Source organism: Oratosquilla oratoria, chromosome 15, assembly GCF_046742065.1.
Source record: "Oratosquilla oratoria isolate Oo_2021 chromosome 15, ASM4674206v1, whole genome shotgun sequence".
Classification (NCBI taxonomy): domain Eukaryota; kingdom Metazoa; phylum Arthropoda; class Malacostraca; order Stomatopoda; family Squillidae; genus Oratosquilla; species Oratosquilla oratoria.
In genome coordinates, this window is record NC_134791.1 from 66069108 (window position 1) to 66094163 (window position 25056).

General features: G+C 40.4%; 1 protein-coding gene across 1 annotated transcript in view; it reads right to left on the bottom strand.

The window, feature by feature from the left end:
- Pgk (phosphoglycerate kinase) overlaps positions 1–25056 on the bottom strand; it is a 150288-nt gene that overhangs the window by 67553 nt on the left and 57679 nt on the right. Inside the window, exons 3-5 of the mRNA XM_076198973.1 lie at positions 23710–23918; positions 15067–15266; positions 7980–8118 (exon numbers count right to left, since the gene is read on the bottom strand). Coding sequence (XP_076055088.1) covers positions 7980–8118; positions 15067–15266; positions 23710–23918 — 548 coding nt within the window. The remainder of the gene's footprint in view (positions 1–7979; positions 8119–15066; positions 15267–23709; positions 23919–25056) is intronic.

Sequence of the window (25056 nt, forward strand, 5' to 3'; positions counted from 1 at the left end):
TGCACATAATCAATTTAATCCTGAAATCATGCCATCTATGTTGGTATACATTATCTTTAACTTTTTCCTTTCTCCTTTTTTGTTTTTTATGTTTCCTTTTTATATATATACAATTTTCTCAGCCTCAGGTCTAGTACCCCCAAAAAAAGGTTCTTTTTCAGTCTTTTCTCATTTCTTTTCATTTGCTTCAATTCTTAGTATCTTTTCCTTCTCTTTTTCATCACTCATTTCTTTTTTCATCCATACATTTTTGTAATTTTTGCTTTTTGCCAACCTTGCTGTTTTAGATGGTACTTCTGCTACAATTTGAGATCTTTGTTTAATTTATAGTGGTATATTTTTTTCTTTAGAGTATAGTCCCTTTCTATGCACTTTATTTCTTTGTCTATTTCTTGCCCCTCCTCTTGTATCTTTTTCTTTAATACCGTAAACTACTAAGCACTTTTTTTTATCCACTATGTCTATGACCCAACTCTTTTGCAAAGGATTACAATGGCGGAGCATGCAGACAGGAGACTTTGGTCCATAACTAGGTTGGATGCAAAAAAATTATGTATATAAATTATAAAAAAAATAAATAAAATATTATAATATAAATAATAAATAAAATAAATGATACATACATACATATACCAAGGCTTTTTTCCCCTTACAAGGGAGGTAGCCAAGAAGGAAAAGGCATAAAATCATTCCCACCCATTTCATCCCTGAATACACTCCACACCCCTCCACCCTCCCTCTTATCTTAGCACCTCCTGGATCACGGGTCATCCCTGCACCTTGTCCACTGCCCTGGGTCAGAAGCAGTGTCGCAAGACACAGCACATCCACAGCAAGGCCGCTTCATTAAATCGGCGAGCCCCCCTTTCCGTCCCCCCATGCATAAAAGGAGAAGACAGGGAGAAATCCCTTCGGGCTGCGTCAAATTTTGCTCACACATACTACCTCACCCCCCATTCCACCTCATGCATCACATCATCATCCATATAAAACCATTCTCCATTTACCCGTCTTCTGTCCTCTCCCGTCCTTCCTCAACAGACATTCCCCTCTTCCCCAAAGCCCCCTTCACCCAATCCATCCATCTCATCCTAGGACGTCCCCTCATGTTCACTCCCTCCATATCTGCCTTCCATACCTCTTTTACTAGTCTTTCTTCACTCATTCTTTCCATGTGTCCAAACCATCCTAATATTCTTTCATCAACCCTATCTCCCAACTCCCTTTCCACCCCCGTTCTTCTCCTCACCTCCTCATTTCTCACTCTATCTAGCCTAGTAACCCCCATCATACTTCTCAGACACCTCATCTCAAACACATTCAAACTCCTTATCTCTTCCTCTCTTGTGTTCCCTGTTCCTGCCCCATACAGTGCTGTTGGCACAATCACTCCTTCATACAGTCTCCTCTTAGCATCCATTCCCAAATGTCTATTCCTCATTACACTCTTCAATCCACCAAGGCATTTACTCGCTTCTCTCAATCTACATTCTACCTCCACCTTCACTCCACCTTTTCCTGCCACATTTGCACGCAAGTATCTAAAACTATCCACTTCCTCCAGTCGCTCTTCCTTAATGCTCACTTCCAGTCTACTGACACTTTCACCCCTTGTACATCTCATCACCTTACTTTTACCTACATTTATCTTTAGCTTTCTTCTATCACATACTCTCCCAAACTCTGTCACCAACTTCCTCAGTCCCTCCTCCGATCCTGCCACAAGCGCAGTGTCATCCGCAAACAACAGCTGGCTCACCTCCCACTTTTCTCCATTTTCTTTAACCATCTCCAATCCCTGACCCACTACCCTTGCATTTACCTCTCGTACTACCCCATCCATGTATAAGTTGAACAGCCAGGGCGACATAACACATCCTTGACGAAATCCCACCTTTACCTCAAACCACTCACTCTCTCCATTTCTAATTCTGACACAAGCTCTACTACTCTCATAAAAACTCTTGAGAGCTCCTAGAAGCTTTCCTCCTATCCCATATATCTGCATAACCTCCCACAGTACCTTTCTGTCTACCCTATCGTAAGCCTTTTCCAGATCCATAAAGGCCCAAAAAACATCCTTCCCCTTTCCTATAGCTTTCTCACATATTTGTCTTACCACAAAGATCTGATCTACACAACCTCTACCTGTCCTAAATCCACACAGTTCCTCACCAATTACTTCCTCTGTTCCTCTCCTAATCCTCTCAATCAAGATCCTCCCATAAGCCTTCCCAACTACACTTAACAAGCTAATCCCTCTGAAACTACTACATTCACACTTGTCCCTTTTCCCTTGTAAAGTGGAACTATACAGGCACTTCTCCAGTCCTCTGGCACTCTACCCTCTCTCCAACAAACATTACATAACCTCACAAGCCAGTCCACCATCACTGTACCTCCTTTTTTTAGACATTCTGCATGGCATCCATCCAGACCAGGTGCCATACCTGCTTTCATCATCTTAACAACTGCCTTCACTTCATCCTTCCTTATTTCTCCTCCATTTTCCTCACTCGTCACTCATTTTTTTAGCATTTCCCACTGCATCTATCTTTCCCTCCCTATCCTCCTTCACATTTAGCAACTCCCTAAAATATTCTGCCCATCTTCCCCTTACTGCCTTCTCTTCCATTATCATCTCTCCATCTGCACCTTTTACCTTTTCTTCTCTACTTGATTCGCCTCCTCTTCCTCTTTTAATTTCTTTCCAAAACATCTTTTTATTACTTTCAAAATTTTCTGTCATACTCTTACCCCACTTCACATCTGCTCTCCTCTTTGCTTCCTTTACCTTTTGCTTTACTTCTTTTCTTTTCTTTGTACCTCTCATATGACTCCCTCGTCCTATTTTGTAACCAATCTGTGAAAGCTCGCTTCTTCTCTTCTACAACCTTCTTTGTTTCCTCATCCCACCATTCACTACCCTTCCTTCTATTTCCTCCTGTCCTTCTTGTTCCACACACTATCTTTGCACACTTTGTGACTCCCTCCTTGAACCATCCCCATTCCTCCACACCTAGCTCTACTCTATCCTTCACTCCCTCCCACTCCTCCTTCAGCTTCTTCTTGTACTCCTTCTCCTTTTCCTTTTCATTTAAAGAGCTCACTCTAAGCACCTCCCTACCTTTTGTCCCTTTCCTCTTTCTCCATCTATCCTCCACTCTCAACTTACCTTCCACCAAAAAATGATCTGATATTCCCCCACCCTCTCCCCTTAGCACATGTACATCCTTAACTCTTCCTATCATAGTCCTATTTACCACTACATAATCCATCAACGCTCTATCTACCACCCTTCCCTCCACCACCCTCTCCCATGTGTACTTATGCTTGACTTTCTTCCGAAACACTGTATTTGCTATCATCAACTCTCTAGACACATTTCCACCATCAACTCTCCACTACGATTTTTTCCTGTAACTCCACATTTCCCAACCACTCCAACTGGACCATTTCCTACCCTAGCATTAAGGTCTCCCAGTACTATTACATTGACATTTCTCCCGAAATCCTCTATGGACTCATTTAAATCTATCCAAAAGGCCTCCCTTTCTTCTACACTCTTCTCACTGCCAGGCCCATATGCACTTACAAAGATCCACATCTCCTTTCCCAGTTTCACCTTCATCCACATTATCCTTGAGGAAACCTCCTTCCACTCCACTACACGTTTACCTATCTCTTCACTTACTAGAATAGCCACCCCTTCCCTCCCTCGCCCTCTCTTCATTCCTGATAACCTCCCACTTACACTCACCCTTCCCTTTCAGCTTAGTTTCACTCAAAGCCAACACATCCATCTTTCTTCTCACAAACATACTACCTATCTCTTCCCTTTTACTCTCATCTGTACCACATCCACGCACATTAAAAGACCCAAACCTTAGGGTGCTGGTCGGAAAACTCCCAGACCCTCTTATGCCTTTACTTTTTCTTTTAGGAATGTCCCCTGTGGGGCTACAAGGTGAAGGATGCCTAGTCCCACTCCCCGTCCCTTTCTTCTTGCCTCTTATGATCCAAGTGAAAATACTTAGTGGCAGTATTCTTTTCCCCCACCACAGGGAATTCCCCCATAGCAGAAAATGAATACTCAAGAGAAATGGTACAGGACAGCAGTAAGGGGTTGAGGGACAGCATCACGGAGGGACAGTCGTAGTATAAAAGTGTCATAATTTCTCTATGAAGAGTTTTCCTCTATCATAGACAAAATGATGTGTGGCTCTGGTCCGTAGGGGCGCCCCATATCGACCCTAAAGTATCAACTGCATGCTACTTTGCCACAATAACAAGCAGCCAATACCCCAGACGGTATAGTTAAATGATAAACAAACAGGTAAATAGTAAATAATAATAAACTGACAAATAATGATAAATGGTAATCAAGCAAATAATAAATAAACAGACAAATAATAACAAACAAATAATCAAATAATATAAAATAAATGGCAGTCATTACAGCATCTTGCTTAAATGTTTATCTAAACGAATCTTAAAGCTTCAAACTGAACTACATTGCACTGCCTCTGCAAGAAGCTTATTCCATTCATTAACTATGTGGTTGAAGTTGTTTCTTCCCACTTCCAAATTAAATCTATTTCCTGACAGTTTGAGACCATTATTTCTTGTCGGATTCTAATTCAGTGTAAGAGTTTTGTCACTTTTCATGTTGTCAATGCCCTTTAGAATTTTAAATACCTGTATCAAGTCACCTCTGAGTCTACACTTTTTTAGGGAAAACAGATTCATATGATTTAGTCAATTTTCGTATGATTTATTTCTTATATTTGGAATGTGGACGGACCAACGATTTATATAGCTTGTTAATGAGAGACGAGCTTTTGAAGTCAAAAGATCGCACAATCAGTCCTACAATCTTATTTGCTTTCTCAGGGGCTGAAATACACTGCTTAGAAGATTTGAGATCGTTACTGATAAATTACCCCTAGATCCTTCTCACTATCCACTTTTGTTAAAGAATTTCCAAATAACTTGTAATCCTACTTATTGTTATTTTTACCTATGTGCATAACCTTGCATTTGTGTTAAATTTCATTAGCCACTTTTCAGACCATTGCTGTATTTTATCTAAATCTTCTTGAATATCTAATTGATTGAAGTGATCATTTGCCATCCCGCACAATTTAGTATTCTCTTCCACTTGTTGCTGTACTATTCCTTTAAAAGTAATTTTTTCATTTTGTCTTTCCACTTTCCACTGAATTTTTATTTCTTGAGACCTATCCCTTTTATTGTTTCTCCCACTTTCTCGATCACCCCTTGTATTTGTTCTTTTACTTCGTTTTTCAAAGCTTCATTTTTGTTTGTATCTTCATTTTTCATCCTTTCATTCTCACTTTTGGCTATTTTTAATTCCTGTTTTAGATCAATAAGGTCTCTATTGGTTTCAGCATTTTGAAGTTTTAACTGGTTCATTTCTTTATTCATTGCCCTGTATTCGGGTTTCAGATTTATACATACATATACCAAGGCTTTTTCCCCCTTACAAGGGAGGTAGCCAAAAAGAAAAAGACATAAAAACCATTCCCACCCATTCCATCCCTAAATACATTCCACTCCCCTCCACCCTCCCTCTTATCTTGGCACCTCCTGGATGACGGGTCATCCCTGCACCTTGTCCACTGCCCTGGGTCAGAAGCAGTGTCAAGTCACAGCACATCCACAGCAAAGCCGCTTCATTAAATCAGTGACACCCCCCCTCTCCATCCCCCCATGCAGAAAAGGAGATGACTGGGAGAAATCCCTTTGGGCTGCGTCAAATTTTTCACACACATGCTACCTCACCCCCATCCCCCCACCCATTCCACCTCATGCATCACACCATCATCCATATACAACCATTCTCCATTCACCCGTCTTCTGTCCTCTCCCGTCCTTCCTCAACAGACATTCCCCTCTTCCCCAAAGCCCCCTTCACCCCATCCATCTCATCCTAGGACGCCCCCTCATGTTCACTCCCTCCACATCTGCCTTCCATACCTCTTTTACTAGTCTTTCTTCACTCATTCTTTCCATGTGTCCAAACCATCCTAATACTCTTTCATCAACCCTATCTCCTCCCTTACCACCCCTGTTCTCCTCCTCACCTTCTCATTTCTCACTATCCAGCCTAGTAACCCCCATCATACTTCTCAGACACTTCATCTCAAACACATTCAAACTCTTTCTCTCTTATGTTCCATGTTTCTGCCCTATACAGTGGTGTTGGCACAATTACTCCTTCATACAGTCTCCTCTTAGCCTCCATTCCCAAATGTCTATTCCTCATTAAACTTTTTAATCCACCAAGGCATTTACTCACTTCTCTCAATCTACATTTTACCTCCACCTCCACTCCACCTTTCCCTGCCACATTTGCACCCAAGTATCTAAAACTATCCACTTCCTTCCTCCCTTAATGATCACTTCCAGTCTGCTGCCCTTGTACATCTCATCACCTTACTTCAGATTTATAATTCTATTATTCATTAATTCTATAATCTGATTTCTTAGGATATTTCTATACCTTGATTCTCTCTCCCATTTTAAACCTTTACCTAGTATTGCACTTTCTTTTACAAACCCTGAAAAAGCAGTGTTATCTAATCTTTGATTTATTTTTGGTGTCTCAATGATGCAAGTTTTTTTTTGGTATGACTCCTAATGGTGATTCCACTCTGCTTATAATCAGTCTTCTCTTTGTTGGTTTGCTATATTTTTGTCTTTCTTTTCATCATTTTCCATTTTGTGTGTTATTCACTAAGTGATACTATATTTTATCATTTCGGTCACTCGATAAACATAGCTCCCTATCGCATAAACAAAGGGAGGTGCTTCCTCAATATTTATTGAAAAAGCACTGCGTTTCAGAGCTTGCTTTAGGCTTCCATTCCTGTCCGTGGATGATTTACTGATGAATGAAAAGTTGTTCAGCACTGATGCAGTGGTGTGACATTTCAAGCAAAATGGACTGTAGTGCAAACCACCTGTGTGTGTGTGAATGAGGGAACATACCTACTAGGAGTGCAATTTTAAACCTCTGGTGGTCAGCTGCAATCATTCCCAACAGTAATCACCATAAGATCTGTGTTCTCGTGGTGTGGGCAACTCATGGCACATCTCCTGGTGTGTGGCTGGCTTAGATAGGCAGTGGCATGGCTTAAGCAGCATGCCAGTGAACTTGGCAACAGATAGGATGTCATCACTGACATGTACAAGGATTATATAGCGAGAAATAGTGATAAAAGGAGGAGAGGGGGTGGAAAGGGAGCTGGCAGTTATGGCAGATGAAAGAATATTGGGATAGTAGCACATGAAAAGAACGAGTGAGGAAAAATTTGCAAAAAGTGTGTAGGCAGAGGTGGATAGAGTTAACAGGAGGGGAAGATCAAGAATGAGATAGATGAATAGGGTGAAGGGGACATATAGTAAAAGAATATATATTGAGCAGGGAAGGAAGAGGTCAAAGGATAAGTGCAAATGGAGAGTGGTTGTGAATGGACAATGAATTAATGCATCACATAGGAATTTCTATTTTTGCAGGAGGGTGCAAGGAGGCATTTAAATGAGGCAGCTAGCCCTGATGTGTATGTGCTGTGCATTGCTGCATTGCTTCTCACATAGGCAGTGGGTAGGAGCCAGGGATGACCCTTCATCCACAAGGAGCTAAGATGGAAGGGAAACAAATGGGTGACAAGTGGCTGTGTGATGGGTGGGGGTGGATACATGCCTTGGCTGGCTACCTTATATGAGGGATGAAGCCTTTGGTACATAAACAGACCTACAGGGTAATGCAAGCCCTATGTTCAAATTCAATGATCCATATTCCAACAATAAATCAATCAATCTGCTGCCCCTGATCTCTCTTGCAGAAGACCTGCAGCCTTCAGGTAGCCAACAAAATGAGTGCAATATTAAGACACAATAATAGTTCTTTCTTATATATACAACAGTCATATAATAGAAAAATATCAACCCACCTCCATATTCTTGATAACTTTAAGGAAAGTAAAGGCCATGCCTCCTACGATCATCATCTCGTTAACCTTGTCCAACATGTTTTCAATAAGTTGGATCTTATCCTTAACCTTGGCACCACCCAGGATAGCAAGGAAGGGCCTGCAAAAGAATTTCAACATTAAAAAAAGACTTTCCACAATTTATGCTCACCTAGGGACATTTGACAGGTACCTCCATTTGGTAGTCTTTCAAGATGGGCAGCAAAGCTGCCCATTTTCAAAACCTGTAAACTCCCACATCCCTATCAAGATATGCAATTCTAATGTCTATGGACTGGACTCAAGATCTCTCAAATTCAACTGCAACTCTTACTTTTTTTTTTTTTTTTTATAACATTATGGTCATATGATAATGCTACAAAATGTTACTGGCAGAAAGATGGTTGAAACATTTATATTTTCATGCATATATAGACTGTGCCTTTCTGGACCTACAAAAGGCATTTGATAAGGTACATACATACATATACCAAGGCTTTTTCCCCCTTCCAAGGGAGGTAGCCAAAAAGGGAAAGGCATAAAACACTCCCACCCATTTCATCCCTAAATACACTCCACACCCCTCCCACCCTCCCTCTCATCTGAGCACCTCCTGGATGACGGGTCATCCCTGCACCCTGCCCACAGCCCTGGGTCAGAAGCAGTGTCGCAAGACACAGCACATCCACAGCAAGGCCGCTTCATTTAATCGGCGACCCCCCCCTCTCCGTCCCCCCTTGCATATAAGGAGAGGACGGGGAGAAATCCCATCGGGCTGCGTCAAAATTTACTCACACATACTACCCCACACCCCACACCCCCGCCCATTCCTCCTCATGCAATCACAACATCATCCATATACAACCATTCTCCACTCACCTCTGTCTTCCGTCCTCTCCCTTCCTTCCTCAACAGACATTCCCCTCTTCCCCAAAGCCCCCTTCACCCCATCCATCCATCTCATCCTAGGACGTCCCCTCATGTTCACTCCCTCCACATCTGCCTTCCATACCTCTTTTACTAGTTTTTCTTCACTCATTCTTTCCATGTGTCCAAACCATCCTAATATTCTTTCATCAACCCTATCTCCCAAATCCTTTTTCACCCCTGTTCTCCTCCTCACCTCCTCATTTCTCACTCTATCCAGCCTAGTAACCCCCATCATACTTCTCAGACACCTCATCTCAAACACATTCAAACTCCTTCTCTCTTCTTCTCTTATGTTCCACGTTTCTGCCCCACACAGTGCTGTTGGCACAATCACTCCTTCATACAGTCTCCTCTTCGCATCCATTCCCAAATGTCTATTCCTCATTACACTCTTTAATCCACCAAGGCATTTACTCGCTTCTCTCAATCTACATTCTACCTCCACCTTCACTCCACCTTTTCCTGCTACACTTGCACCCAAGTATCTAAAACTATCCACTTCCTCCAGTCGCTCTCCCTTAATGTTCACTTCCAGTCTACTCTCCCTTAATGTTCACTTCCAGTCTACTGCCACTTTCACCCCTTGTACATTTCATCACCTTACTTTTACCTACATTTATCTTTAGATTTCTTCTATCACATACTCTCCCAAACTCTGCCACCAGCTTCCTCAATCCCTCCTCTGATCCTGCCACAAGCGCAGTGTCGTCCGCAAACAACAGCTGGCTCACCTCCCACTTTTCTCCATTTTCTTTAACCATCTCCAATCCCTGACCCACTACCCTAGCATTCACCTCTCGCACCACCCCATCCATGTATAAGTTGAACAGCCAGGGCGACATAACGCATCCTTGACGAAGTCCCACCTTTACTTCAAACCACTCACTCTCTCCATTTCTAATCCTGACACAAGCTCTACTACTCTCATAAAAACTCTTGACAGCTCCCAAAAGCTTTCCTCCTATCCCATAAATCTGCATAACTACACAATAAACTAATAAGGAAGATAGAATCAATAGGTGGCATCAGAGGAAAATTATTGGAATGGATGAAACACTTCCTGACTGGGAGGAAAATGAGAGTAGTAATTAGAGATAAATTCTCAAATTGGGAAGAAATGAAAAGTGATGTCCACTTCCTCCAGTTTCTCACCCTTAATGCTCACTTCCAGCCTACTGTCATTCTCTCCCCTTGTACATCTCATCACCTTACTTTTGCTCACATTTATCTTCAGCTTCCTTCTTTCACACACCTTCTCAAACTCTGTCACTAACTTCCTCAATCCCTCCTCTGATCCTGCTACAAGCGCAGTGTTGTCGGCAAACAACAACTGGCTCACCTCCCACTTTTCTCCATTTTCTTTAATCATCTCCAACCCCTGACCCACTACCTTTGCATTCACCTCTCGCACCACCCCATCCATGTAAAGATTGAACAGCCAGGGCGACATAACAAACCCCTGATGAAGTCCCATCTTCACCTCAAACCATTCACTCTCTCCATTTCTAATCCTAACGCAAGCTCTACTACTCTCATAAAAACTCTTGACTGTTCTTAACAGCTTTCCTCCTATCCCAAATATCTGCAGTACCTCACACACACACACACACACACACACCGGTGGCGGATTGGTAAAGCACTGGCCTCACAAGCCGGAGAACCGGGGTTCGATTCCCCGGCCGGGCGGAGACAAGTTGGGTTTGTCTCCTTTCACGTGTAGCCCCTGTTCACCTAGCAGCGAGTAGGTACGGGACGTTAGTCAAGGAGTTGTGACCTTGCTGTCCCGGTGTGTGGAGTGTGAGTGGTCTCAGACCTACCCAGAGATCTGCTAATAATGAGCTCTGAGCTCACTGCCGTAGGGTGGTGTCTGGCTGTCTCGAAAAGAGGCTGCAGCAGATCCGAGGTGAATACACACACACACACACACACACACCTACGCCGACCACGGAACCACAAACACCTTCGTCATCGCTAGGCCCCAAAGAAGAGGATAAACGACGAAAAAGGAAACCTGGTTTGTATTGTACAGGAGGGGAGAAATCGTGAGTGTCTGTAATGATATCTCTGCAGTGCTAGTTAAATGTATTAAGGAATAATTTGTAAAAATGAGGGAAAATAACGACTCGAAAGGAAACTGCGAAGCAGAGCCATCTGGTAACAACATGACAAACCCCAATGTAAACAAACATTTCATCACACCAACCACCACGAGGGAGTATCACAAAGATGCTCTTTCTGGATTTAGTAAGTATGAAAGCAGGAGTTTAAGTCATATCTTAGAGATAGAGAGGGAAATGAGCAATAATAGGATATGGTGGAAGAATGAAATTATGTAATTAAGAAACGAAATAGTTGGATTAATGGACTGCCTAGCGCAAGCAAACGTTCATATCTCCAACCTAAGGAAAACTAACTTGGACCTGAGAAACGACATTAAGGAATTGAAAAACGAAATAAGAGCTGAAGAGTGATAATGAAAAGAAGAGAATTAATTATACTACCAATAGCGAAAACTTAAAAACAGAGGTAAATAACAAAATTCAGGAAAGAACTGAAAAATCCAACAACAAATGCAGGATAATGCAAAAGACACTATTATCCAAGTAATTAATGAAAAAGCAAATTGGGTCAGAGACACAGTGGATAGGAAAAAATGCATTGTGCTATTTAGGCTAAAAGAAAAACATGGTTTGACAAGATTCATGAGAGAAAAATAAGAAAAAGAGACGGCAATAGAAATCTTAAAAGAAGTTCATGAGGGAGCTCAAGATTCAGCTAAAGACTTTGAAGAAACATATAGGTTCAGTCGCTATACTAAGGATAGAAATCAACCCCTAAAGATAAAACTAAGATCACAAATGGCAGTAGACATATTTGAAAAAGTAGGTAACTTGGCAAGGAGTGAAAAATACAACAAGATATGGATAAAAAGGGAAATGAGTACCGAGGAATTAGAAAAAGAAAAGACACTAAGAGATGAAGCAAAGGGGAAAAAAATGCGAAAAGAACGGAGACAGAAAGCAAGGAATTCCATTGGAGAGTAATCGACATGAGACTGAGGAAATGGTACATCAGAATGGGCAAACCAAAGACAGAAAAAGAAATGTAGAGAAGAAAATTGAAAGTGGCCTATACCAACATTGATGGATCAATTTCAGGATTGAACGAACTTATTGATTACCTGCTAGAAGAAAAACCAGACATAATGGGAATTGTGGAGACTAAACTAAGGGGCGTGATATCATCCATCGATGTTGGAAATGGACTATATAATTACTGGATTAAAAACAGACAGGAAACAGGGAGGAATCATGTTCTTGGCCAAGAAAAAATTGAATGTGACAAAAATAGCAGAGGGCAAAGGTAATGTAGAACTGATCATGATAAAAGTCGAAGACAAGAACATAAAAAGTAGAAAGTTTGTGGTGACTTATGTGCCCTCAAAAACAAACGCTTGGAAAAAGAACGAGCATACAAAAATGTTAGAAAATACAAGGCAATCATTAAACAAGACACTAATGGGCAGGGGTAATCTGGTAATTATGGGGGACTTCAACTGCAAAAAAATTTGTTGGGAAAACATGACAGTGCGAGGAGATGACTTGTGGGGTAATGTACTACTAGATATGACCATGGAATACACAACGACTCAGTGGGTCAGTGAAAACACCAGATACAGAAACAATGAAGAGCTGTCGAAACTAGATTCAATTTTTACAACAGAACCTGAAATTGTGGATAAAATCCAATACAAGACACCAATTGGAAAGAATGACCATATACTCATTGAAACTAAACTGAAGGAAGAAATATACATGGAGAGAAATGAAAAGCATAGGAAAGGAAGATTGATGTACAACAAAACTGACTTTGCAAAACTAAAGAAATTCTTACAGAATGCAAACTGGGAAAAATTTTACATGGAAAAGACAAAAATGGAAGAGAAATGGAATATCTTGATGGATAATTAAGGGGTAAATATGCACGTACCAAGACAGAAGCTCGAGTGTACATTAAATGCTGGTTCAACAAAAGATGCAGCGAGGCAAATGACAGAAGGGACAGAGCTTGGAAAAGGTGGAGAAAAGATAAAAAAAAACAAGAAAATGGCAAGTCTATATAAACTATAGAAATGAGTATGTTAAAGTGAGAAGAGAAGAAAAAGGAACCATGAAAAGGATATCATAGATAAATGCAAAGAGCAACCCAATCTATTCTATCGATACATGAATGGTAAACTTAAAAACAAGCAAGAAATGGTGAAACTACACCAAGGAAATATAGAATACACAGAAGATTTAGAAATGGCCGAAATCATGAAAAATCACTTTAATTTTGTCTTCACTAGAGAGAAAACACAATATTGGAACGAAGGTAATGAAAGGCGATCTCCCCCTATGAGCGACATAACAATAGCACAAAAAGAAATATCAAAACACCTATCAAACCTTGATGTCAGGAAATCACATGGCCTAGATGGAATTGCAAATTGGATTCTAAAAGAATGCAAAGAAGAACTAATGGACAAAATACATAACATAATAAATTGCTCACTCAAAGAAGGAAAAATACCAAAAGACTGGAAAAATGCTAACTTTGTACCAATATATAAAGGAGGAAACAAGGAAGAACCAATTAACTATGGGCCAGTGTCACTAACAAGCACTATAGCCAAAATTTGTGAGAAAATCATCAAGAATAGATGGGTAAAACACCTGGAAGACAACAATATAATAAACCCAAGACAATTTGGGTTCAGACAAGGAAGATTATGTACCATAAACTTAACATGTTTCTACTCAAGATTAATAGACATAGTGCAAGAAAGGAATGGATGGGCTGACTGTGCCTTCCTGGACTTACAAAAAGCTTTTGACAAAGTACCACGGAAAAAACTCAAACATATAGGAGGCATACAAGGGAACCTACTAAAATGGATGGAGGTCTTCCTGATTAGTAGAAAGATGAGAGTAGTGCTCAGAGAAAAATATTCAGATTGAAAAGAGGTGATCAGTGGAGTACAGCAAGGATCTGTACTAGCTCCAATAATGTTTGCTATTTATGTGAATGACATGGATGAGGATGTGAAATGCTACACGAGCTTCTTTGCTGACAACGCCAAACTGTTAATGAGAGTAAAAACTGAAGAGGATTGCGAATCACTGCAGGAAGACCTGAATAAAGTATGGAACTGGAGTCAGAAATGGGAGGTGGACTTCAATATTAAGAAGTGTAGCATAATGGAGTTTGGAAAAAGCAAAAACAGAATATCAGGACAAAGATTTGGGTGTAATTATCTCAAACAACTTGTCCTATGACAAACAGATAAACAAAATTGTTGGAGAATCCTACAACTTGCTAAGATCAATAAAAGTGGCATTTACATATTTGGACGAAGAAATTATTAAAAAAAATATTGGTCACATTGATAAGGCCTAGACTAGAATATGTGGCGACATTGTGGTCACCCAGTATGAAAAAGAATATAAAGAAAATAGAAAGAATCCAGAGAGCAGCAACAAAAATGGCACCTGCACTCGCAAACTTGTCATATGAGGAGAGATTGGCTAAACTAGATTTACCAACTCTGGAGCAAAGAAGAGAGAGAGGTGACCTACTGACCATCTACGGAATCATGAAAGACACAGAAATACTTGATATAGAGGACTTGTTAAACTGGGACAGGAGAAGCACAAGAGGGCATGGAAAGAAAATAAAAAAAACATAGCTACAGAAGAGATCTGAAGAAAAACAGTTTTCCACATAGAGTGGTAGACACTTGGAACAAACTGGACAAGGAAATAGTGTGTGCAAAAAACATTCATGAGTTTAAAAGCAAACTAGACACTGCGAGATACAAAGGCAGGATACCACGAGCGTAGCTCCCCTTCCTGCAAAATACAACTAGGTAAATACATGCATGGTTGCTTACCACTACAGAATCCTAAGAACTTTACCCCTAGTCACTACTTACTTTACTGATTAACCATTTATGACAACCCTCCCTTGTACCATCATTTAACTTCAAACTGTTACATTCTATATTCTATTCTTTTCAAAGATGATTTCTGCAGAAATCTTATTTGTTCCTTTCACACTTTCCTTTCTCTGGTATGTATGGAAAAAATCATACACACACCTATCTGTATTTTCCAAAGCCTTGGCAAAGTAAGTAAGCTCCTTCTTCAACAGGAAACCAGAAGCTCGCTGCTCAAAGCCCTCACCCACCATGGATGAATGAGCACGGTGAGCCGTACCAAAGGCATCATTCACATAAACATCACCCAGCTTGCGCAGAGAGGCACGGAATTCAGCCACTTTGGCAGGATTTGCCTTAACCTGTAAATAAAATAATTGAATGAGTGGTACACTATTTAAATTTCAACAATCTGAATATATTCAATATTGGTCACATTAATTACATGAATAATTTGCAGAATAGAAGAGACTGTGTTAGAATGGGAAATGGAGTGAGCCAGTGGCTGAGACAAAGGTGGGACTGTGTCAGGGCTGTGTCATGTCACCATGGCTGTACAATGCATACATGGATGAGGTGGTGTGGGAGGTTAAGGTGCGGGTAATGGGCAGGAGACTGGAGATTGTTAAAGAAAATGGAAAAAAATGGGAGGTGAGCCAGTTGTTTGTTGACGACACTGTGCTTGTGACAGGGTCAGAGGAAGGATTAAGGGAGTTAGTGACAAAGTTTGGAAAGGTACGCGATGGGAGAAAGTTAAAGGTAAATGTGGGTAAAAGTAAGGTGATGAGATGTAAGGGTAGAGGATGGCAGTGAGTTGGAAGCAAGTCTAAAAGGAGACAGGCTGGTGAAAGTGAATACCTTTAGGAATTTGTGGTCCCATGTGGTAGGAAAGGGAGGAATGGAGGTGGAGCTAAATTGTAGATTGAAAGAAGCAGGTAATACCTTGGGGGACTAAAAAGTATTATGAGAAATAGGCAACTGGGAATGGATGGAGAGGGGGGTCATCGAATTAATGACGTGGCCTTGCTGTGGATATGCTGTGTCCTGTGACACTGCTCCTGACCCATGGTGGTGGACAGGATGCAGGGATGACCAGTCATCCAGGAGGTGCCAAGATGTGAGGGAGGGAAGAGGGTGGAGGGTAGTGGAGTACGTAGGGGATGGAATGCGTGGGAGTGGTTTCTATGCCTTCTTTTGGCTACCTCCCAAGTAAGGGAGAAAAAAAGCCTTTAGCATATGTATGTATGTACTTTTTCCAAATTCCATTATGCTATATTTCTTGATGTTGAAGTCTACTTTGCACTTGTGACTCCTTTTCCAAACCTTGTTCAGGTCTCTCTGCAGTGATTCACAATCTATTTTAGTATTCACTTTCCTCAGCAATTTAGCATTGTCTACAAAGAAGCTCTTGTAACATTACTCATCTTCATCCATGTCATTCACATAAACAGCAAACATTATTGGAGCCAATACTGATCCCTATGGAACTCCACTAATCACCTCCTCCCAATCTGAACTCTTTTCTCCGAGCACTGCCCTCATTTTAGTTCCATGGAAAAAATCCTCCATCCAGTTTAGGGTATTGGCTGCTTGTTATTGTGGCAAAGTAGCATGCAGTTGATACTTTAGGGTCTATATGGGGCGCCTCTACGGACCAGAGCCACACATCATTTTGTCTATGATAGAGGAAAACTCTGTTCATAGAGAAATTATGACACTTTTATACAACGACTGTCCCTCCATTATGCTGTCCCCCAACCCCTTGTTGCTGTCCTGTACCATTTCTCTGAGTATTCTTGTTCTGAGGTGGGGGAACTCCCTGTGGTGGGGGAAAAGAATATTGCCACCAAGTAATACCACTTGGATCGTAAGCGGCGAGAAGAAAGGGACGAGGATTGGGACTAGGCATCCTTCTCCTTGTAGCCCCACAGGGGACATTCCTAAAAGAAAAAGCAAAGGCATAAGAGGGTCTGGGAGTTTTCCGACCAGCACCCTAAGGTTTGGGTCTTTAAATGTGTGTGGATGTGGTACAGATGAGAGTAAAAGGGAAGAGATAGGTAGTATGTTTGTGAGAAGAAAGATGGATGTGTTGGCTTTGAGTGAAACTAAGTTGAAAGGGAAGGGTGAGTGTAAGTTTGGGAGTGTAAGTGGGAGGTTATCAGGAATGAAGAGAGGGCGAGGGAGGGAAGGGGTGGCTATTCTAGTAAGTGAAGAGATAGGTAAACGTGTAGTGGAGTGGAAGGAGGTTTCCTCAAGGATAATGTGGATGAAGGTGAAACTGGGAAAGGAGATGTGGATCTTTGTAAGTGCATATGGGCCTGGCAGTGAGAAGAGTGTAGAAGAAAGGGAGGTCTTTTGGATAGATTTAAACGAGTGCATAGAGGATTTCGGGAGAAATGTCAATGTAATAGTACTGGGAGACCTTAATGCTAGGGTAGGAAATGGTCCAATTGATGGAGTGGTTGGGAAATGTGGAGTTCCAGGAAAGAATCGTAGTGGAGAGTTGACGGTGGAAATGTGTCTAGAGAGTTGATGATAGCAAATACAGTGTTTCGGAAGAAAGTCAAGCATAAGTACACATGGGAGAGGGTGGTGGAGGGAAGGGTGGTAGATAGAGCATTAATGGACTATGTAGAGGTAAATAGGATTATGATAGGAAGAGTTAAGGATGTACATGTGCTAAGGGGAGAGGGTGGGGGAATATCAGATCATTTTTTGGTGGAAGGTAAGTTGAGAGTGGAGGATAGATGGAGAAAGAGGAAAGGGACAAAAGGTAGGGAGGTGCTTAGAGTGAACTCTTTAAATGAAAAGGAAAAGGAGAAGGAGTACAAGAGGAAGAAGAAGGAGTGGGAGGGAGTGAAGGATAGAGTAGAGCTAGGTGTGGAGGAGGAATGGGGATGGTTCAAGGAGGGAGTCACAAAGTGTGCAAAGATGGTGTGTGGAACAAGAAGGACAGGAGGAAATGGAAGGAAGGGTAGTGAATGGTGGGATGAGGAAACAAAGAAGGTTGTAGAAGAGAAGAAGCGAGCTTTCAGAGATTGGTTACAAAATAGGACGAGGGAGTCATATGAGAGGTACAAAGAAAAGAAAAGAAGTATAGCAAAAGGTAAAGGAGGCAAAGAGGAGAGCAGATGTGAAAAGGGGTAAGAGTATGACAGAGTTTTGAAAGTAATAAAAAGATGTTTTGGAAAGAAATTAAGAGGAAGAGGAGGCGAATCAAGTAGAGAAGAAAAGGTAAAAGGTGCAGATGGAGAGATGATAATGGAAGAGAAGGCAGTAAGGGGAAGATGGGCAGAATATTTTTGGGAGTTGCTAAATGTGAAGGAGGATAGGGAGGGAAAGATAGCTGCAGTGGGAAATCCTAAGAAAATGACTGTGATGAGTGAGGAAAATGGAGGAGAAATAAGGAAGGATGAGGTGAAGGCAGTTGTTAAGATGATGAAAGCAGGTATGGCACCTGGTCTGGATGGATGGCATGCAGAATGTCTAAAAAAAGGAGGTACAGTGATGGTGGACTGGCTGGTGAGGTTATTTGATGTTTGTTGGAGAGAGGGTAGAGTGCCGGAGGACTGGAGGAGTGCCTGTATAGTTCCACTTTACAAGGGAAAAGGGGACAAGTGTGAATGTAGTAGTTTCAAAGGGATTAGCTTGTTAAGTGTAGTTGGGAAGGCTTATGGGAGGATCTTGATTGAGAGGATTAGGAGAGGAACAGAGGGAGTAATTCTATTAACCCCTTCCATACGGTGCCGCACACGTAGGCGTCATGGGGAGCGAGTGTATTCGCGAGGCTGCCATATCGGCGTCTTGATTATATTTATTGTAGTCGCCCCTCCATAATGACATTCTTTCTAATTCTTTTGTAATCGCATTTTCTATGGTTATCAAAATTCACGGGTGAAGAGAGAACGATCGATATAAGCGGTGACTATATTTTATGATGCGAGTATTATTACGACACGTCGTACGGCTGGCATTGGTTGCTGCCACCGAGATCTAAGTCCATGACGCCTACGTGTGCGGCACCGTATGGAAGGGGTTAATATGTGTTCACTCTTCCCAAATGGTGTCTTGTATTCAATTTCATCCACAATTTCAGGTTTTGTAAATATTAAATCTAGTCTCAACGGTTCTTCATTACTTTTGTATCTGGTATTTTTCTTTTACCAACTGTGTCATGTCAAGTAATACATTTCCCCATAAATCCTCTCCGCCTTTAACTGTCATCTCTTAACATATTTCTTTGCAGTCATTTCTTACTTGTTTGTAAACTTTTGCTTTATCATTTCTTCTCTTCCTTAATTTTCCCATAGACATTGCCTTTATTTTTGCAAACTGCTTTGCCACTTGCATCCCATTCCTCCCAGTTGACCTCACTGCAATTAAAATCTATGAGGACTAAATTGTTCAGTTTTCTTTAGAAGAATAAGTCCAATAAAATTTCTTGATATTCAGCTTCATTACAAGCTCCTGTCTTGGGGAGGGGGACATATGCCACCATGAAGTCTCTTCTATTTTGCCCTTCAATAGTGAATCAATTATAAAAATTTTGGCATTGTTAGCCAAGCACTAGAGCCTTCAGGCCATTCAGCACATTTATATTTCTAATTGCATTGGTTATACTTATAAGAAAATATTTTCATCACTTGTTTAAAAGCATTCACACAGTTTATTAAAGATAAAAATATCATAAACTATCGTTAAATGAACTTTCACAACACTTTCGTTCTCACACACCGATGAACCACCATCTGGAATGGACATCTAGCACAAGCTCTAAAGTACAGTGCTTTTTCACTCAGTTGGAGGGAACACCTAGTCTATAGTATGGGAAAATGAGAGCTTCGCTTAACAAGTGACCAAAATGATTTATTAGAGTACATTCATTGAGTGGAAAATAATTTAAAATGGAGGGTGAAGACAGATAGAAATATGGTGAACCAACTAAAAGACTAAATGTGAGCAGAGTTGAAAACACCATTAGGTGTCATCCCCCCCCTCCAAAGAAAAAAAAAGAAAAAAAAAAGAAAAAAGAAAAAGAAATAGAATGCCGAAACAGAGAGCTTTATGACATAAAAAAAAAATGAGACATAGTTAAAAATTAATACGAAAGGATGAAAAATGAAGACACTGACAAAAATAAGGCTTTGAAAAGAAAAGTAAAAGAACAAATACAAGGCTGAGAAAGTTGGATACTATAAAGGAGACAGATCTTCAAGAAATCAAAAATCAATGGAAAGTAGATCAGGAAAACCAAAAAACTAGCTTTTAAGGAAATTGTATAACAAGTGGAAGAAAATGCCAAGGAAACAGTTATCAAAGTAATTAAAGAGAAAGTTGAGTCAGGGACACAGCAGGTAAAAAAATGCATAGAGGTATATGGTATTAAACATGAACATTACACAAATATATGGATAAAATAGAAAATGAGCAATGAGGAAAAGAGAGAAAAGACACTAAAAATACATACATTTATATATATACCAAGGCTTTTTCCCCCTTACAAGGGAGGTAGCCAAAAAGGAAAGGCATAAAATCATTCCCACCCATTCCATCCCTGAAAACACTCCACATCCCTCCACCCTCCCATTTCTTCTTAGCACCTCCTGGATGACGGGTCATCCCTGCACCTTGTCCACTGCCCTGGGTCAGAAGCAGTGTTGCAAGACACAGCACATCCACAGCAAGGCCACTTCATTAAATCGGCGACCCCCCATCTCCGTCCCCCCATGCATAAAGGAGAAGATGGGGAGAAATCCCTTCGGGTTGTGTCAAAATTTGCTCACACATACTACCTCACCCCCCCCATCCCCCTGCCCATACCACCTCATGCATCACATCATCATCCATATACAATCATTCTCCATTTACCCGTCTTCTGTCCTCTCCCGTCCTTCCTCAACAGACATTCCCCTCAGCCCCAAAGCCCTCTTCACCCCATCCATCGACCTCACCCTAGGACGTCCCCTCATGTTCACTCCCTCCACATCTGCCTTCCATACCTCTTTTACTAGTCTTTCTTCACTCATTCTTTCCATGTGTCCAAACCATCCCAATACTCTTTCATCAACCCTATCTCCCAGCTCCCTTTCCACCCCTGTTCTCCTCCTCACCTCCTCATTTCTCACTCTATCTATCCTAGTAACCCCCATCATACTTCTCAGACACTTCATCTCAAACACATTCAAACTCCTTCTCTCTTCCTCTCTTATGTTCCATGTTTCTGCCCCATACAGTGCTGTTGGCACAATCACTCCTTCATATAGTCTCCTCTTAGCATCCATTCCCAAATGTGAGGAGGAGAACAGGGGTGGTAAGGAAAAAGGGAGATAGGGTGGATGAAAGAGTATTGGGATGGTTTGGACATATGGAAAGAATGAGTGAAGAAAGACTAGTAAAAGAGGTATGGAAGGCAGATGTGGAGGGAGTGAACATGAGGGGGTGACCTAGGATAAGATGGATGGATGGGGTGAAAGCGGCTTTGGGGCTGAGGGGAATGTCTGTTGTGGAAGGACAGGAGAGGATAGAAGACAGGGGTGAATGGAGAATGGTTGTATATGGATGATGTTGTGATGCATGAGGTGGAATGGGTGGGGGGATGGGGGGTGAGGTGGTATGTGTGAGAAAAATTTGACGCAGCCTGAAGGGATTTCTCCCTGTCTTCTCCTTTACTGCATGAGGGGACAGAGACGGGGGGGTCACCGATTTAATGAAGCGGTCTTGCTATGGATGTGCTGTGTCTTGCGACACTGCCTCTGACACAGGGCAGTGGACAAGATGCAGGGATGACCTGTCTTCCAGGAGGTGCCAACATAAGAGGGAGGGTAGAGCATGGAGGGGAGTGGAGTGTATTAGGGATGGAATGGATGGGGGATGGTTTTTATGTCTTTTTCTTTTTGGCTACCTCCCTTGTAAGGGGGAAAAAGCCTTTGGTATATGTATGTATGTATGTATAAATGACTTGGATGAAGGTGTAGAATGTTACATGAACTTCTTTGAAGACAACGCAAAACTACTAAAGTATAGAAGACTGTGAATCGCTACAGAGAGACCTGGATAAAGTCTGGGAATGGAGCCAGAAGAGGGAAGTGAACTTTAACATTAAGAAATGTAGTATAATAGAATTTGGAAAAAGTAAGAAAAGACTATCAGGAAAATATAAAATCAGTGCAAAGGTAGTAAAAGAAAATTAGTTCTGAAAAGGACCTAGGAGTAATTATCAACAGACATGTCCCCAGAGAGGCATATAAACAAAATAGTTGGAGAAACCTTCTATTTACTAAGAGCAATAAAGGTGGCTTTTAATTACTTGAACGAGGTAATGGTAAAAAAACCACTAGTCACACTAACAAGACCAAGACTAGAGTATGCTGCAACACTATGGACACCCAGCACAAAAAAGAATATAAAGAAATTAGAAAGAATCCAAAGAGCAACAACAAAGATGGCACCAACACTTTCAAAATTGACATATGAGCAAAGACTATCTAAACTGGAACTACCAACCCTGGAACAAAGAAGAGAAAGAGGTGGATCTATTGGCCATTTACAGAATCATGAAAGGAATGGAAGTCCTTGACAATGAAGACTTATTAAAGTGGGATAAAAAAAAAAAAAAAAAAAAAAAAAAAAAAAAAAAAAAAAAAACCAAGGGGACATGAAAAACTCAAAAAAGATAACTATAGAAGAGATCTGGAGGGAAAAAAAAAATCCACACAATGGTGGATGTCTGGAACAAACTGGATGAAACAATAGTGTCTGCAAACACCATACAAGAATTTAAGAACAAACTAGATGTTGCAAGATACAAAGACAGGTCACTATGAGCGTAGCTCCCCTTCCCATAAAATACAACCAAGTACAACTAGGTAAATACAAAAAAAAAAAATCCTAAAACAGATTAATATTTTTAAAACCTTAACTCTATGTCAATAGAACCACTTTCTCCTAGAACATCAGACAGGGATTGATTGTTCAAACTGTTAGCTCTCCATTCATTTAAGGTTCACATTTAAAACTACTTAGCATGTGGAGCTGAGAGGAACCTGCCTGTCTGCCCCACCTGCCATCAAATATTTGTGGGTCAAGTGGATATGACCTATACATAGGAGAGTTAAAATAATACTGGATCTTCTGTCTCTCTGAATATGATGCCAAATGGAGACAGAAGGCCTAATAGATTTTAGTTTAAGATTATTGTTTAAATTTGTCCAGTGGAGATGCCACTGCTCTCTGGAGTATGCCCTTTATTAGTTCAAATTTTAGGGTGGACTGCTTCAGCCTTGCCTTCATTCAGATTTTCTTCTACCTTTATATCACTTCTCAAAACAAATATTACCCCTCAACCCATCTTATCTCATCTGTCTCTTCTCTAGGTGTATTTATTGTTCCCCAAATGTAGATCAATATTTCTGGGGAATTTTGTCTCCACTAAACACAAAATATCAGACTCATTTATCCTCAAGTGCTCATTTATCTCTAACCTGGATGATAGTAACCCATTAACACTAGCATACACTAAGTTTTTGTAGTTTTTTCTTTGCAATGTTGCCTCCCTGTTTTGTTTTTTTCTCACATTCTGATAAATAATTTGGGGGAAAAAAGTCCTAATTTTGTTTTTGGTTTCCTCTGTGTAGTCTGTGTTACAGATCAAACTTTGCACAACCAAGAAAATATATATATAAAATATATTTAGCATAACCATTCTCTCTAAAAGCACACAATTGGAAGAAGTAAATATTTCTAATTAAACACTCAAACACTTCTTGCACACCTCCCCTTTATTCCTATATTTCACTTTTATCTTACCTTGTTTCCAGAAGCATCTACACCCTTGCCCTCTTCTTCAATATGAAACCGGAGATTTTCCAACAGGATGACAGAACCAGCAGCTGGGTCTGCACATGCTGCTTCCACCTCAGGGCCTACGCAGTCCTTCAGGAATGTCACATCTTTTCCCAACAATTTCTTCAATTCTTCAGCCACAGGTGCTAAGGTGAACTTCATGTTAACATTACCTGTAAGTGTAAGCATTTAAAATAATTTCTGAGTGATAATGCAAAGAAAGAAAAATGTGTTTGCAGGGAGAAAGGTTCTTTATAATTACTACAAGTTTTCTTCATATTATTATGGTATATTCTTTAATTCTTAGGCAAAAGGCTTTCAGTTACTGCAGCTTCTTCCATTGACATGCAAATGTGGAAATGTATGTATTCAAAATGTCATAACTATCAATTTGTTATTTCTGCAAGACCAACCAACAGTGTGGGTTTATGAAAAGTAGAGGGTGCATAGATCAAATTTCTGTGGTAAGACGAATTTATAAGAAGTTCTTGGCAAAACAAAGATGTATTTTGGGCCTTTATAGATTTGGAGAAGGCTTGTGTCAAGGTAGACAGGAAGGCTTTGGGGGATATTTTACATATACATACATATTAAGAGTGGTCAAAAGCTTTTATGCAAATAGTAGAGCTTGTGTTAAGGCTGGGAATTGTGAAAGAGAGTAGTTTGTGGTGAAAGCCAGGCTGTGCCAGGGCAATTTACTGGTACTTTCTAATTAGTTCCCTCCATCAAATTAGACAGTAATGGCAAGTTGTCCTTTTTGGACTTTATTCATGGAGAAAGTAACAAGTTAAATTTATTATTCATAGAAAACCTACAAATCTTTTTTCATATATTCATTATTATTCGGTTCATCAAAAGAAAGTTAAATATTCCATGTTTTCTTCCATGTTTTTGGATGCCCTCCATATAGCCCTGAATCTATTAGTGAGGAATTTGAGTATATTTCTAATGTTATCTTGAACTTAAATTATACTTAAACTCTATGGCATCATCTTGGAGAAAAAAAAAAAAAAAAAAAATAATAATAATAATAATAATAATAGTAATAATAAAATAAATCTTATTATATGTATATACATATATATATACATATACAAATATATACATACATATAAATGTGGGACAACGGTAAAACAAGAGGACACGGAATTTTTTTTAAAAAGGATAGTTATAGAAAAAACTTGAAAAGGAACAGTTTCCCACACAGAGCGATAAATACATGGAACAAATTAGACAACAAAACAGTATGTGCTAACACTATACAAGATTTTAAGATAAAACTTGATGCGGAGAGATACAAAGACGGGTCAC